This window comes from Dipodomys ordii, unplaced genomic scaffold, assembly GCF_000151885.1.
Source record: "Dipodomys ordii isolate 6190 unplaced genomic scaffold, Dord_2.0 Scaffold170, whole genome shotgun sequence".
NCBI lineage: Eukaryota > Metazoa > Chordata > Mammalia > Rodentia > Heteromyidae > Dipodomys > Dipodomys ordii.
Window position 1 is genome coordinate 120,555 of NW_012267386.1, and position 16,324 is coordinate 136,878.

At 35.9% G+C, this 16,324-nt stretch overlaps 1 protein-coding gene across 1 annotated transcript in view; it reads left to right on the forward strand.

Moving 5' to 3' along the window:
- The window catches only part of Slc2a13 (solute carrier family 2 (facilitated glucose transporter), member 13), a 352,717-nt gene that overhangs the window by 66,849 nt on the left and 269,544 nt on the right, over positions 1 to 16,324 (forward strand). The window contains exons 3-4 of the mRNA XM_013033472.1: positions 2,611 to 2,797; positions 4,086 to 4,245. Coding sequence (XP_012888926.1) covers positions 2,611 to 2,797; positions 4,086 to 4,245 — 347 coding nt within the window. The remainder of the gene's footprint in view (positions 1 to 2,610; positions 2,798 to 4,085; positions 4,246 to 16,324) is intronic.

A 16,324-nucleotide genomic window follows, 5' to 3' on the forward strand; every position in this document is an offset into this window, starting at 1 on the left:
TTCCTTCCTTCCTTCCTTCCTTCCTTCCTTCCTTCCTTCCTTCCTTCCTTCCTTCCTTCCTTCCATCCGTCTGTCCTTGGCTTGAACTTAGCACTTGGGCGCTGTCTCTGAGCTTTTTGCTCATGTTCTACCACGTGGGCCACCATTGCACTTAAGGCTTTTTTGGTGATTAATTGGAGATGAGTCTCATGGAGTTTCCTCCTGGCTTTGAACTTCTGTCTTCAGATCTCAGCCTCCTGAGTAGCTAGGATTTCAGGCATGAACCAATAGCACCTGGCTCATTTTCTTTACAGTCCAGTCAACTTTAGGAGAATAATAAGGAAAGTTATTGCTCATTTATTTGAATGCTCCTGTAACTTAATTATCCAGGGCTAAACTACACAGACTCTATAGTGATTATAGAATAGACCCTAAAAGCTGGTGGTTTTAACTAACCATTTTTCCTCATAATGGGCTTTAACCTCCCCTCCCCTCCCCTCCTCTTCCCTCCCTTCCTCTCCCTTCCCTTCCCCTCCCTTCCTTTTCCTTCCCCTTTTTTCTCCTCCCTTTCTTTCTGACTTTTCCAGACTGGCTTTGAATATAGGTGGTAAGATTTCAGCCTCTTGAATAGCTAGGGTTAAAAGTATGAGCTGGGAAGGGGTAAGGTTGGAGTTGGGTAAGGTTCCAGAGCCCCCTCTCATCTATGGCTTCACAATGGATTATGGAATCTGTCAGCTTTGAATTTTCATTATATTTACTGTATGCCATGTAGTAAGGTGGTTCTCTGTGAAATGGGGATGATTACTTGCTTTTAATGGAGATACATTGTGGATTAAGTAAATTATCTGGCCTATTTATACTATCTAACATCATAGATGAGCACTCATTGTACAGAGATCTTTTGAGGCCTTTTCTAACTCTAAATACAGTGGCTATGGCTTTTTATAATTCCTCAGTCTTTTTCCTTTTATCTGCTACTCTGTGTGTGTGTGTGTGTGTGTGCACGCGCGCGCACACTCTCACTTTTCTTTTTTTTTTTTGCTTGAGGCTCACCATCTGAGCCACAACTCTACATGGAGTGTTGTGCTGGTTTTGTTGGAGATAAGAGTCTCTTACACAATTTAGCCTAGGCTGGCTTTGAAACTCAGTCCTCAGATCTTAGCTATCTTAATAGCTAGGATTACAGCTAGGAATTACTAGTGCCCTGGCTTTATCTCTTACGTTGAATGCAATGCTCTGAGGTTCATTTTGGGAAGAAAAAAATCAGGCTTTCTTTACCATCAATTTTTTGATATTTTAAGGTCTTGAGGACATGTTTACATTTTCTGTCAAATAAAATCTGTGGATGTTGTGACCAACATTTGTTGGCCCAACCCACAGTCCCACTTTTGTCAGCTCACTTCTGTGGGTTAGATTGCTGAATAGATCTATCAATCTAAAGAGAACAACCTACTTCTTGTTTAAACCTAGGTCAATGCATAAAATGAAATCCAGATAACAAATTAGTATTTGATTTTTGAAAGCATATTGAGATGTTCACATAGTAAAGGAACAGAAAAGACTTCACTTATCAACATAGGTAGCCATTGTTTCTTCTGATTAATCTGATTAGTAGTCAAAGGGACTTTTCAGCTGCTTAGGTGAAAATCATTAAACACTCATCCTATTGTATCTAATACTTATTCTGTGTATCTCATAAAATCTCATAAGATTATTATCTCTAAATATTGATAAAACTACAGTGGCAAGAAATAATGGTGAACTTTAATAGTAGTTTTGCAATGAATTTTCCATATAAATATGTATTACTTAAATACAATGTGTTTATCCTTATGTTTACCAAAGAATTCACAAAACAAATAAATTGAATAATAATAAAAAATCAGTAGAATTGGAAACTACTGTGACAACAAGAGAGATTTTTAGTGCCCAGAATAAATGCCAGGAAGCCTAAAACACTGAGTTGGGCTTCTCTGTCTCCATAAGAAGGAAATACTTGTATTATTCACACTGGCTGTTTTACTAGGCTTGGGTTTAGGGTAGAGTGTTTATCCAGCATGCCAAAAGCCCTAGGGTGTATCTCCAACAGTGCCAGAAACACAACCTTCACTGTAACTGAGAATGTGGAGCAGTAACGTGCATTGTGTTTTGTGTGACAGCTGTCACCATCCCTTATGCTGAAAACAGAGCATCAGCTTTCTCAGTACTCTCCACTTTTTGGTATCATAAAATCAAGTTATTAAAAGCAATTCTATATGGCTCAGTTATGCATACTCTGACTTCATCAAGTTAATTATTCATAGAATCAATATATTAAGACGCTTAAATTATTCATTTATTTTTATGCCAGTATTGGGCTTGTACTCAGGGCCTTCTACTCAGCTGTCTTGCTCTCCACTGGCATTTTACCTCTTGAGCCACATCTCTAGTCTTGCTTTTTTTTTTTTTTTTTGGCTGGTTAATTGGAAATGGACACTTACAAATTTTTCTGCCCAGTTGAAAAGGGAGCTCAAGCTGACGTGGCCTTCTTAATAGCTGGGATTACAGATGTAAACACCAGTGCCCAATTAAAAAGCTTTAAACTTTTATAAGTAACTGATTTTTTCCCACTGAAAATTTGGTGATTATTAGTTAGATACTAGTTTCAGTCCGAAAAATTGGACGTTCTTAGGAGAGTGGATTGTCTTGAAGTTTTACATCATAGAACTTGAGTTTCTACAATACCTCAGTGAGCATCATGATCCCTGCTTGGAAGATTTACATAAGACAAATGCAACCTACCTGTGTAGTTTTCTGATTAGTGGGTCAGAGTGCAGTGGTAAGGCAAAGACATCTTTATCTTTTTGTCAGTTGTAGGGCTTGAACTGTGGGCCTGAGTTCTTTCCCTGAGCTCTTCAGCTCAAGGTAAGCACTCTACCACTTGAGCCACAGCTCCACTTCTGGTTTTTTAATTGGTTAATTGGAAGTAAGAGTCTCATGGATTTACCTGCCTGGGCTGGCTTTGGACTGTGATTCTCAGATCTCAGCCTCCTGAGTAGCTAGGATTACAGGCGTGAGTTGTTGTCTGGAACCATGGCTTGCACTCAGGACCTTGAGCTCTTGTTGATCCTGCTTGTTCATGGCAGGTGCCTACCACTTAAGCCACTCATCCAGTCTTTTTGCTCTTTAGTTGAATATGGAATCTCCCATGGACTTTTCTGTCTGAGGTGGCTTTGAACTGTGAGCCTCCTGAATACATGGGATTATACATGAACCACTAGCAACCTAGTAATTTTAAATGGGTAAAAAAAGAGAAGATAACATAAGCAAGTATATCTTAGCCATAAAACTGTTTATGTCTAAGATAATCAGAACTGTCTTTTCCTAAAGGTGTTGTCCAATGTAAGTTTTTCCTGAAATGTAAATCTAGCCAATAGAGTAGGGTGACTTAATATGAATTAATAACCCAATTTATAAGTTTGATGAACTGCATGAGATGATGATTTTAAGTAGTATATATTTAGGGAAAATGTTTTATTCTCCCCATTATCTGATTGCATTTCCATATAGACTAAAAATATTTTAATAGTTAAACTCTTTGTAGAGATCAGTTTTATTTTTAGTCTTTAGACATTATAAAGTTCATTTAGACATACTCAAGTTATCCTAGGTCTGTAGATTTATTATTGTTCTTACTACTGGTACAGGGATTTGACTCATAGTCTTGCTCAGCTTCCTGGCTCACAGGTAATGCTCCACCATTTGAGCCAAGTCTCCAAGTCTAACTTTTTTGCTGGTTAAGTCTCTCAGACTTTTCTGCACTGGCAGAAAAATTTGCTATCCTCTGATTTCACTCTCCTGAGTAGCTAGGATGACAGACATGAGTTATTGGTATCTGGATTGTTACACAAGACTTTTAAGTAATAGTATAGAAAACTGAACTCAGAGATTGGTTTTAATTTGTATTAGCTCCAGTGAATCACTAACAAAACCTTCAGGAATGTTGTTGTCTTAGTTTAGAGCAGAAAACCAAAGCCATGAATGAACCCCAGTATGTTATATCTAGTATTTTGTTCATACTCAAGATGAATGAAAGTCTCATGTTTGCTTTCCTGTGTATTTTCCAGGTATTGCTTCCATGACTGTTCCAGTGTACATTGCGGAGGTTTCACCCCCCAACCTAAGAGGCCGGTTAGTTACCATCAATACCCTTTTCATCACAGGAGGGCAGTTCTTCGCAAGTGTTATTGATGGAGTCTTCAGCTATCTCCAGAAGGATGGATGGAGGTTTGTGAATAGTTCCTACTTTGAATTTATCTGATAAATCATGGTTTTGAGGCATAGGAAAGAAATTGAGAAATCATAGACAAAATGTAATTGGCTCTTTTGAATCATTAGTTAACTTATAAGTAGATGGCATTCAACAAAATTGAAAGGAGACAGGAAGCTGATATTTATTTTAATGATAGACAAGGAACCTACCATTAAGAACTGATATTTACAGTCTTTTAAAAGCATTTAGGTGACATTTCTCTCACTGTGTGTAATCTTTTGCAATATTTGTTTAAAAAGGAATGCAGTAATAAATATGCATAGAGCTCTTGAATTACAGGAGTGATTGACAAGCTGTTTATGAACTACAGATATAGTGATATCCTTTTATTGGATTTAGGAAGGTACATTCTGATTTGTAAGAAACCTAGCTTTTGAAGATACAGATTCAATTACATGAAAAAACATATGTAAATTTAAAACATAAAACTTATTCCTGGATTATTTGACTTGTTTTGAATCTGAATAAATGATAAAGATGGAATTAAAATCCATTCAGACTGAATATTATTAAAGTAAATTAGCCTTATGGTAAAGCTTAAAAGTAGAGATTTTGCTTTGTTTTGCTTTTTTATTATTTAAAACAACAGGATTACAAAAGTATCCTAAGGAAAATTTTATTATAAGGAACACAAGTTTCTAATTTGTTTTCTTACCATTGTTCATTATAAAAAATACTTTTTTTTCAGCACCTACTGTGTAAGTCCTGGTGAGATACTGAACAAGGAAGATTCAAGTCCTTATTGGCCTGGTATTTAGTGAAGTTAATCCTTAAAAGCTGAAGGAAATGGGCTCCTTGTGATTGAGGTGGGGAAGAGGGGTGAATTCTATATAAGCAGCATGGTAAACTGTGTGGCCTAGGCTGAACTACTTAACCTGCTAAAGAAGCTTTATTAAAAGTCATTTGAGAAAACTCCTTGAAGCCAATTAGGCCCTGCATTGTTAGGCACATTAAAGAGACCATCATTGCTTCTTTCAGAAGCAGAAAATTTCATTTCTTTTCTACTGTAGATGAAGGAAAGAGGAAGGTAGTAGCTATCAGTTGTTATTACCTGGTATTTTGAGTTTGTCTCAGAAACTAATGAGAATTCACTAAATCTACATGTCCTAAATTCACATGTCTTTAAGACAACCTGTGCTATCAAATATACTAATGTAAATGTGTATTCAAACATACAGTGCTCAGTGCATAAGCTACATTTATCAATTTAGAATAGTAATTTAAATTTTAAAAAATCAGCTCTGTTATGAAACCTAGAAGGATGATATGTAAAGTTATAAATGTGGTGGATAGGATAGGTATAGAAGGTCAAGGAGGCTTGTCTTGGGACAGGCCTTAGACCTCTTCTCAGATACAGAGTCATAGACAGACCCTGATCTAAACCTTCTACAGTTGGCTCCTTAAAAAATACTTAGCTTCATTTTCTAAAGAAAATTAGCCCCAAATATACTTTGTATGTTTAATGTGAGAGCTAAATTAGTGTATATAAAATATTTAATGCAGCATTTGACACAGAAAAACATTTCATGAACAGTCTGTTCTCATGAATAAGTCCAAGATGGGTGCTACTATAGTTATATTATAGGGGAAGTGGAAGGAAACTTAACTTTCTTTGGCCTTTCATTTCCTTATTGATAAAGATAAGAGTTGGAGATTCTATAGCAGAGGATTGGAGAAGAAATACTAAATTTTGTCCAGTAGCTATAGGAAGTATAACAAAGCAAACACTAGAGACAAGTGAATTTTCTGGATGCTGTTGTCTTCCATTATTTAGCATTCTTAGCGGTAAGTTTTCTCATCTGATTCCTAAGCCAACAATAATGTAGTTATAAGCCAATAAAGATTGAAGTGTTACCTTAATATTTATATTAAACTATGAAATGATCAGCATTTATAATTTGTTGATCATTATAGCAATAGCTAATTGGTTACGTGTGTGTGTGTGTGTGTGTGTGTGTGTGTGTGTGTGTGTGTGTTTGGGTCCGGTCATGGGGCCTGAACTCTGGGCCTGGGCGCTGTCCCTCAGCTCTTCAGCTCAAGGCTAGCACTCTACCACTTGAGCCACAGCTCCACTTCCGGCTTTTTTCTTTTCGCTTATGTGGTGCTGAGGAATCGAACCCAGGGCCTCATGCATGCAAGGCAAGCGCTCTACCACTGAGCCACCTTCCCAGCCCCCTAATTGGTTACTTTAATAGATCGTTGTTCACTTGTGTGGCAAAATGTTTCAAACTATGTAAAATATTGTTCTAAATAGTTCATATTTTGGTTTATCTCAAAATGAGTTACCTTTGTTTTTCAAGTGGTTAAATATTTCAACAAAATGTATATCTTATTTTCATTTTTGACTTTTATTTCTTTAAAAGTCCAGGTAACTATTAGATTTTGTTTTATACCTGTATACTCACATTATAGTGATAAATTATTTCAGTTTGGTAAGCAAATATTGTTTGATTCTAACTAAAATCTTGAGAGATTGGCAGAACTGCTTCATTCATATTTTTAAAAACTCACACTCAGAGAAGTTAAAACATTTGTCTGAATCCACTGTGTATGTGTTCAGGGACCATGGAGCCATGAGTGCTGATTCAACTTGACAGAGTTAAGTCTTCTTACTCAAAATCCAACCACTTCTTCCTTCTTGACCTTCTCAGAGTTTATAATATAAAAAAACAGTTATTGATAACTACAAATGAAATTCATTGATAGAAATGCTTTTCATATTTGAGTGTTAGAAGATTGGAGTTTTGCTAGATGGGTCAAAATTTCTTTTTCACTGCTTGGATATCATAGGGAAAAACTGTTTTCCATTGAACAGTTAGATATTTAAACTACCTTTATGAATAAAATTTTGGAATCAGCGAGGGAAAAGTCAGAAAGAATTTAACAGAAGGAAGAATCATAGATCTTAGGGGAGTTTGATGGGGGCAGCTGAGAAGTCTTCAGTGGATATGGATACAGTTGATCACAGAAATCATCCAGTCCTACTTGAGCTTTGCTTCAATTGCTGGTTATTGAAGTTAAAATGGGTTGAACTTTTATTTTTATTAGATTTCAAAAATTTTTAAATTTCCTCTCATTTTATCAGGAACACATTCATCATTTATTAATATATTTAGTCTCCATGTGTTTGAATATTTTCTGTAGTATCTTTTGCTGTTGAGTTCCAGTAAAATTCTATTATGGTCTGATAGAATATAGAGTTATTTCAATTTTCATGCATTTGCCAAGATTTCTTTATGTGCATATTCTAGATTATGTTTTATTTTGGAGAAAGTTCCATGGACTTTTGAGAATAATGTGTATTGTATGGCTACTAGATGAATTACTTTGTAGAAATTTGTTAAATTCATTTTGTCTATGGTATCATTTAGTTCTGATGTTTCTTTGGTGATTTTTTGTTTGGAAGATCTACCTATTGGTGAGACTGGGGTATTGAAAGTGCCTGCTGTTAATGTGCAGGGTTCTATCATTGTGTAAGCCTAGAAGTGTTTGCTTAATGAACCTGGATATTCCATTATTTTGTGTGTATATGTGTTAACAACTGTAATTTCCTCTTCATAAATTGTTCACTTTACTAATATGAAATGCCTTTGTCTCGTCCTACTGATCTTAGTTTAAAGTCTGTTTTTTTCACATGTCTATCCCTGCCTGCTTTCGGAGTCTATTTACTTGTAATATTTTACTCCATTCTTTCACCCTAAGCTTACATTGTTCTTTGTCAGTGAGATGTGTCTTTATAGGTAACAGATGATTGAATATTGTTTTTAAATTCAGATTATTATCCATCTTTTGATTGCAGAGATAAGATAATTAACATTTAAGGCTAATACTGAAAACGTAATATTTCCTCTCATTTTATTGTTTTTATGCTAGTTGCTCTATTTTCTTATTTTTGTAGGAAAATAATTTTTTTAAAGAAACCAGCTTCACTTTTTGGTAAAAGAATTGATATGACTACTTTGCCCACATTTCATAATTTTATAATTTAAGAGGCAATATCATTAAGATGCTTTCTAGATACTGTTTAAAAGGGAAGTTTATTTGTAAATTTATATTGAAGAAATCATCTGTATAATTTAGTGTTAATCAGTAATACTTGGTTTTGTATGAAATATTAGAAGATGATGCTAGTCCTATCTTAAAATTTATGTTGTGACCAATTTAAGACAGTGATTTGGATAACATATATACTCATTGGTGGTTAACAGCCTAATTATATATAAATATATTTTAATGCCAAAGATTTATCATTGTACTGATACAGCATTAGTTATAATAAAGATATTTTAGTGTAATGGAAGAACAGGTTCAGACTTAGTTTCACAGCAGATGAATTAGTCTCCATTTTATAACTTTTTTTTTTGTTGGAAGACTGTTAATTCCTCAATTTCATTGCATATTATGGTTCTGTTTAAGTAGTTTATATCTTCTTGGTTCAGCTTATACAGCTTTTATGTCTCTAGAAATTTATCCATTTCTACTAGATTTTCCAACTTATTTGTCCAATCTAATATTCTTATGTAGCTAATGGCTCATGAGTGATACAGTGTTGTTATAAGGATTAAATAAGCTAACGGGTTGAAAATACTTAAAAAGGGTTAACTATTGCTAGGGTTTTTTTTTCTTCCAGAAATATTTAGGTTCAGGCTTTATATTTTATATTTGAGAATGGCAACAAAACCCTAATTTTTCCAGGTAAAATATAAATACAGTTTGGTAATAACAGATAAGTTGGTCTAACTATCTTCTTTGATGATGACAGTAATAAATTATATACAGAAAATTAAAAAAGAACACACAACTACTAAGGGATGGAGTATAGAGGATAGAGGATGTGTAGGGTAGTGAAAGAACTGGTATGATACTTTAACAATAGGTATGTTATTATACAATTGTCCAAACTCATGAACTTTATAAGCCCAAGGAAGAACCTTAATATAAGAACTGCGGAAAGCCAGACTTTGGTGGCTCACGCCTATAATCCTAGCTATTCAGGAGGCTGAGATCTGAGGATCTGGCTTGAAGCCAGCCTGGGCAGGAAAGTCAGTGAAACTCTTATTTCTGATAAACTACTAAGAAAGCCAGAAGTGCCTCTGCGGCTCAAGTGGTTGAGGGCTCACCTTGAGCAAAAGAAGCTCAGAGACAATGCCCAGGCCCAGAGTTCAAGCCCTACAACTGACCAAAAACAAACAAACAAAAAACCCCACACACAAACAAACAAACCCAAACCAAAAAGAACCCTGGATAATTCTGTAGGCCCATAAGTTATGAATAATATCTATGAGGAAGAAATTGATATGTGCAGACAAGAGTGTGTATATGGAAACTCTCTCCTTTCACATCAATTTCAAGTTGAAAATAGAAGAGAAATTGGAAACAATAAATGGAATTACACATTTGTGAAGTGGTACATCTTATCTCTGGTTAGCCTGATAAATGAAACATGCATGCTTTTATCTTTAGAACAACCAATAGAAAAGAAAGAACTAAGAAACCATCATGAGAACATTGACAGTAGTTGGCTAAACTGAATAAATTTTAAAAAGTAAAAACATGGGGTTAGATAATGGATGGCACAAATAGAAAGAATTAAAAATGGTATACTTATAACCTAGTTATAGTAACAATTATAGTAAGTGTAAAAAAATTAGCATTATATGCCAGACATATGCTCAAGTCTTCCTTATCTAAAAGTTACATGCTTTTAAAAAATATATAATTTTATTGTTATTAAGGTGTTGTACAGAGGGGTAAATGTTTCAGAAGTCAGGTAATGAATACATTTCTTTTTGGACAATATCATACTTAAAAGGTAAATGTCTTAATGCTATAAGTAAATTGAAAGTTAAATGAGGAGACTATACAAAATTAAATGTAAAAAGTGGGCATGTTGTTACTAATACTCATTCATACAAGTGGACTTCAAGAGAAGCGGTATTATCCGGGATAAAGAGCAAGCTCATCAGAAATAACAATGATGTACTGGAGGCATGGCTTAAGTGGTAGAGCACCAGCTGTGAGTTAGAAAGCTGAGAGCCCAAGTTCCTCAGTTTAAGCCCCAGGAGTATCACACATACACAGAAATACTAATGATAGTGAAAATGTGTAATTTATATAATAGGAGAGCTTCAAAGCAGAGAAAGCAAAAAAGGAACAGATGATAGTTACTCGACAGTGTCAGTGTACTTAATTTTGCAGTACTGTACACTTAAAAATGTCTAAAATGGTAAATTTTATTTTTCTCATTACAATGGAAAATTAGCCAAATTAAGAAGAAAGTCTAACTTTATATCAGACATTCTCTATCTTACCATGGACTGGTCCTAATATAAATATTAATAAAGTCCTTAATTAAAAAGTGAAATATCAAAAATGTGTCTATTGACCACAGCAGAATTAAATTATAAGTTGATAATAAAATAGTGAGGAAATCCCTGAGTATTTGGTAATTAAAACAGCATGCTCTAAACACCCTGTAGTATAAAGAAACATCATAAGGAAAGTTGAAACATAGTATGCCAAAGTTTACAAACTGCAGCTGAAATAAATGAATATATGTAGCTTTAAGTAATTATATTTGAGAAAAGGAAAGGCTTAAAGTCATAATCTAAGCTTTATGTGAAGAAGCAAGAAAAATGTTTCTCAGGCCATTTTCTTATTTTAATTACTATCTGTTAAAATTGAGTTTTGAGGCTCAAATTAAAATTTAAAAACACACTGTCAACTAAATTATTGTAACTAAATTCATGTTTGGTGACCATTTACATAAATTTTTCTTACTGATATATAAATCAGTAAGAATGGAGAAATAAGAATGAAGGTCTTTATTTTTATTCTATTTGTGTGTGTATGTGTGCTGGTACTGGGGCTTTAACTCTGTGTCTCCTGCTCACCCTTGGCTTTTTCACTCAAGACTGGTACTCTTTTTTTTGGCGGGGGAGGGTCTGGTCTTGGGGCCTGGACTCTGGGCCTGGGCGCTGTCCCTCAGCTCTTCAGCTCAAGGCTAGCACTTGAGCCACAGCGCCACTTCCAGCTTTTGGTTTTTCTGCTATGTGGTGCTGAGGAATTAAACCCAGGGCCTCATGTATGCAAGGCAAGCGCTCTACCACTGAGCCACCTTCCCAGCCCAAGACTGGTACTTTTATCAGTTGAGCCATACCTTCACTTTCTGGCTTTCTGCTGGTTAGTTGGACCTAAGAATCACTCAAATATGTCTGCCCAAGCTTGCTTCAAACCAGGATCTTCAGATTTCAGCCTCCTGAGTAGCTAGGATTATAGGCCTGAACACCAGCACCATTCATATGGCTATCACTTAAATATATGAGAAGCATTAGGAAACTGAAAATGAAAATCCACAGGAAAATTGAACATTGTAGTTCTTACGTAGATCTGAAAGAATGTGGTTTAAATGGGGTTTGGTTTATGTCTCCTCTATTTCTCATTGAAAAGTTCTAGAAGCAGGGTTATTTTCAAATCTCTGGGTAAGTTTATTTATCATCTGTGTGATCAGCATAGCTCTTGACCTTTAATTCAGGAGACAGCCAAAAACTGGCTTAGACAGATCATAAGGAATTCAGACAACCTCCATTTTGATTACTTCTAAGAATCTACTGATATTAATTTTTATTTTAGGTGAACAAAAACAAGTTTAGAGCTAAAGCTTTATTATTTGTAAAAGCATGCCAAATTGAAATTATAGAGACGAACGTGTAGCTCATTAGTAGTGTGTACTTAATATGCATGAGGCCATGTTCAGTCTCCCAAATCCCAATAAAAAGCTCACAAAAATCTGCAGTATTATTGAAAGTTAAGCATAGTCTTAATATTTATGAGATTCTTCTAATTTATTTAAGCTCTTCAGAATGGGCTAACATGGACATGCTTTGTTAACCAAAAACAAATGGATATAAACGAACAACTTTGAAGACAGAGCATGGAAAACAAACAACTGGAGGTACAAATACAATTTTATGGCTTAATCGTCCTCATTTTATTAAAATACAGGAGTGGATATTGTTGATAATAATATTGTAAAAACTTGATTATACTTAGGAGATTGTCAGTGAGCATAAGCTTTAGGGTTTCCAAAAATGTCCACTTTTTCTGTGACTAGCACAATAAGAGGTGGAGATTTTGTTTAGAAAAATACAAAGTAATGGTTGAACTGTATTTTCATCAACTATGGGCTAGTAGATCATTGGACAAATGGCCATGGTGTCTGAAAACGTTTTCAGTGTCTTCAATAAAACTGTTCCCTTTTCTTAGTAGAATTTAGCTCCTCCAGAGCTATAGAAACAGTTAAACTTCAAATATACCCTATTGTAATAAAGTTCCCTTAGCCATGGTATTTTTCTATTGAAGCCTGCCATCCCATTTTCCATGGTCATTGGCAACTTTTTTTTTTTTTTATATACCATTGAGGAAATTAAGGAGGGAAATAAACACGGAGAAGAGAACTACATACTACGTGAAAGCACAATATAGCGTTTTATTCCCGGGCAGTTTCCTTTGGAAGACATGAGGCTGGGGGGAAGTCTTTGTGAGACAGATGTTGAAAAATGAAGTGTAACCAGGAGCCAGTGGTTCATGCCTATAACCTTAACTACTCAGGAGGCTAAGAGCTGATGGTTGTGGTTCAAAGCCAGACCAGACAGGAAAGTCTGAGACTCTTACCTCCAGCTAACCACCAAAGAACTGCAAGTGTAGGTCAAGTGGTGGAGTGTAAGCCTTGAATGAAAAAGCCTAGCAGGAGCACAAGGCTCAGAGTTAGAGCCCCCAAATCAGTACAAAACACCACCGTCACCACCACCAACAACAAACAAAACTAGAGAAAAATGAAGTATAAATAAAAGCAACTTTATATTATGTCTGTCATGCAAAATCTTAATAAATATTTAAGATTACCTCTTAAAGTCAAGCTTGTTTAGCCCTCATAATCTTTTAAAATATCTATTACTTACCTATACTTTTCCCCGCTTGGAGTGTTTTACCTGTGAATGTTAAAGAAAAACAAAATGTATAGTTTAGTACAATGTTCAAAATAAACAGTAAAAGTTTACCATTAACAGTGATATGTCACAATTTTAACTTGTAGGAGAGGTCTGGCTTAGTAAGGACAGGAATTGAAGGAATAATAATGTCATTCTTTTGGCTACTGGATGTCTGCAGCTGATTGCAGTAGCCCAGCACAGTGTGTGGTGGTGTGTCCTGTGCTATGCTGGGCACAGTTGGGTCATAGGTTCTGCTAGCTCCTTTGTACTGCTTCAGTGTTTGATGGGACAAACAGGAGCATGGAATACTTTCAGAAAGAACCTCTGAATTCTTTAAACATGTAGTCAAGATGAATGAATACCTCTTTTATGAATTCAGAATTAGTTACCAAATAGTCATTATTTCTTGTGGCTTGGCTTATGATACACATTTTTTTTTTTATAGGAGCCAGACTACCTGGATTTGAATTGTAGTTCTACCACATACTAGCCATGCATCTTCTTTTTACCTCATTTCTTTTTCTATAAAAGGAGAGTAAGAATGGTCTACAAGTCTTAGGACCATTGTGAACAGGTATCTGATGTAAAGATGATGTGACTTGTTAGCTGTCACCTTGGATATGATGTCATATGCTAGCTGATATGCTTTTTTTTTTAGGTGGTTTTCATGTATTTGAAATATAAATTTTATTTTTCTGGAACTACTAAGTTGTAAGTAACAGCTGATTATGTTACCAGTTCAGAGAACGGGGATAGTTACCATGTGCTTCATGATTGGGTACCTACCAACCATGAAGACACTTCTTGTAGCAAGTTACATATTTGGAACAACATGCTTTATTTTGCAGGTCAGGAGTCTTTTTCTTTGCCAGGGGCCATTTAAATCTAAACATTTGTGGACCACACAAAATAATTTAGTCAGGTATCAATGAGTGGGCAGCCCAGAAGAAGCACATAGGTGTCTCCTGTCATACATGAAATGATTTCATTGGACTTATAATGCCCATGGGCTCAACGTTCCTACCTCTGCCATGCAAATTTTTAGTGAAGGGCCTATTTGATTTTTCCTGAGGAACCTGGGTATTCCTTACCAGTAGCAGTAGAGTAGCAGTAGCAGGAACAGATCTGCTCAGCTGAGCTACCATGAGAAGGTCTGAGACCCAGAGTTGCTGGATCTCTGTTTCACAAAGCAATAGTTCTTAGTACTGTGAAGTAGGCTTGCCTGAGGTGAGACTGGCATTCTTTGCTGGACTAAACCACACCATTTGAAAGTATTGCTCCATGTTGGAAGGCCTGCTCCTTAGTTCACTGCTATTCAGGCAGTGAGCATGCTAGTTGTACCTTAACTTCAAGGTTAGTGAAGGACATAAAAAGGTATCTTGCAGTGAGTGATTATGATGCTAAGGATATTCTAAAGATTTTTAGAACGTTTGGGAACTTGACTTTTTATTTCATGTTTTTTTTTCCCTTCTGGCAGGCTGCTTTCCCTTGTCGGCTTGGTATGTTGTCTTGCTGACAGAACATAAATGTCTTTTTCTTTAAGGTATGGCCCTTGGGAGTTGTCTGTTTTTACCCCCCTGAGTGTTTTTAAACGTCTGTGGTTCTTGGCCCCAAGAGCACATTAGCACCACCTGGAGAGATTTTAATAAAATAGAATTCCTGGGCCTGGAGCCCAGACCAATTAATCACAATACTGGGGGAGGGTAGACCTGGACACTGGTGTGTTTATAAGCCCCCTTGATGATTCTCCTGTGGAGCAAGGGTTTAGAATCCTTATTTTAGCTTATAATAAGGAGATTTCCTATAACAGAAGGGGCTGCTGCTGTAGTTTATCACAGTATTCTTTATCTGGTTCCTGATTTCCTTGGGTTTGAAGACTGTTGTCTCTCAGTACTGCTCAGTTCAGTTTATATCAGTCTGCTCCTTTGAATCTCATGTTAGTTTTTCCTCAGTACTACAGCAAAACAGCCTCTGATTTATACTTCATGTTTCCCAGCCTGAACATCAAAATGAAAGAAATATGTTGAGCAACATGACAAGAATTTTCTCGTTAACATACCCTGACCTGAAGTATTAGTTGGCTTTCAGTTACTGTAAGAAACTCAAAAAGATAAATGGTTGAGTCTTGAGCAGGTGGCTCCCTCCTGTAATCCTAGTCCTCAGGAGGATATGGTTCAAGACCAGTCTAGGCAGGAAAGCTCTTGTGACTCTTATGTCCAATTAAACAGCAAAAAAGCCAGAAGTGGAGATGTAGTTCAAGTGATGGAGCAACTAGCCTTGAGCAAGAAACCTAAGAGACAGTTCATGCACCCAGGGGAAGGGAGAGAAAGTAAGGGAGAAATGGTTTATTTTAGTTCCCAGCTTTGGATGTTTCAGTCCGTTATCAGTTGGCCTGTTGAGTCAGACATAATGGCAGAAACTGTGGCAGAGGAGTCTGCTCATCATATGGCAGCTGTGAAGCAAAGAAAGATAAGGAGGAGTCTGTTTGCAACCTCCTCTCTGCCAACACGCCTCCTCCCCCATGACATAGCTTCCTCTCACTAGACTCTGCCTCTTAAATGTACAGCAGCTACCTGTCAGTGGCATGATAGGCTGATAATCAAGTCTAGCATTCATAAGCCCTGGGTTTGCTTTCCTAGCACTATGAAAAGAAAGAAAACCCCAACAAACAAAATCATAGGCTAATATGTATATTTGATTTTTTCTTGTTTTTGTTCCCCTATGAAAAAATATAAAAATATTGATTTTTTTGGATTTAATAGTAGTAAAGTACAATGTATGGTCCGAGCATAAGTGGACCTGAAAATGTGGACCGGTATTCATTTAAATCACTCTGCAGCTCTTTAATCTTTAATTTTCTTGAAGGAAGGACATGGGAGTTGTAGAGAAATGAAACATGGAAGTTTCCATCTTTAGGATTTTCTTTTTTTCTTAATTCTATTCCATTTAGTGTTTCCTTTTAAGTAATGGGCAATATAGGATAATCATTTCCTTTTTGTTCTTTATTCTATGTGTGTGTGTGTGAGTGTGTGTGTCTGAGAAA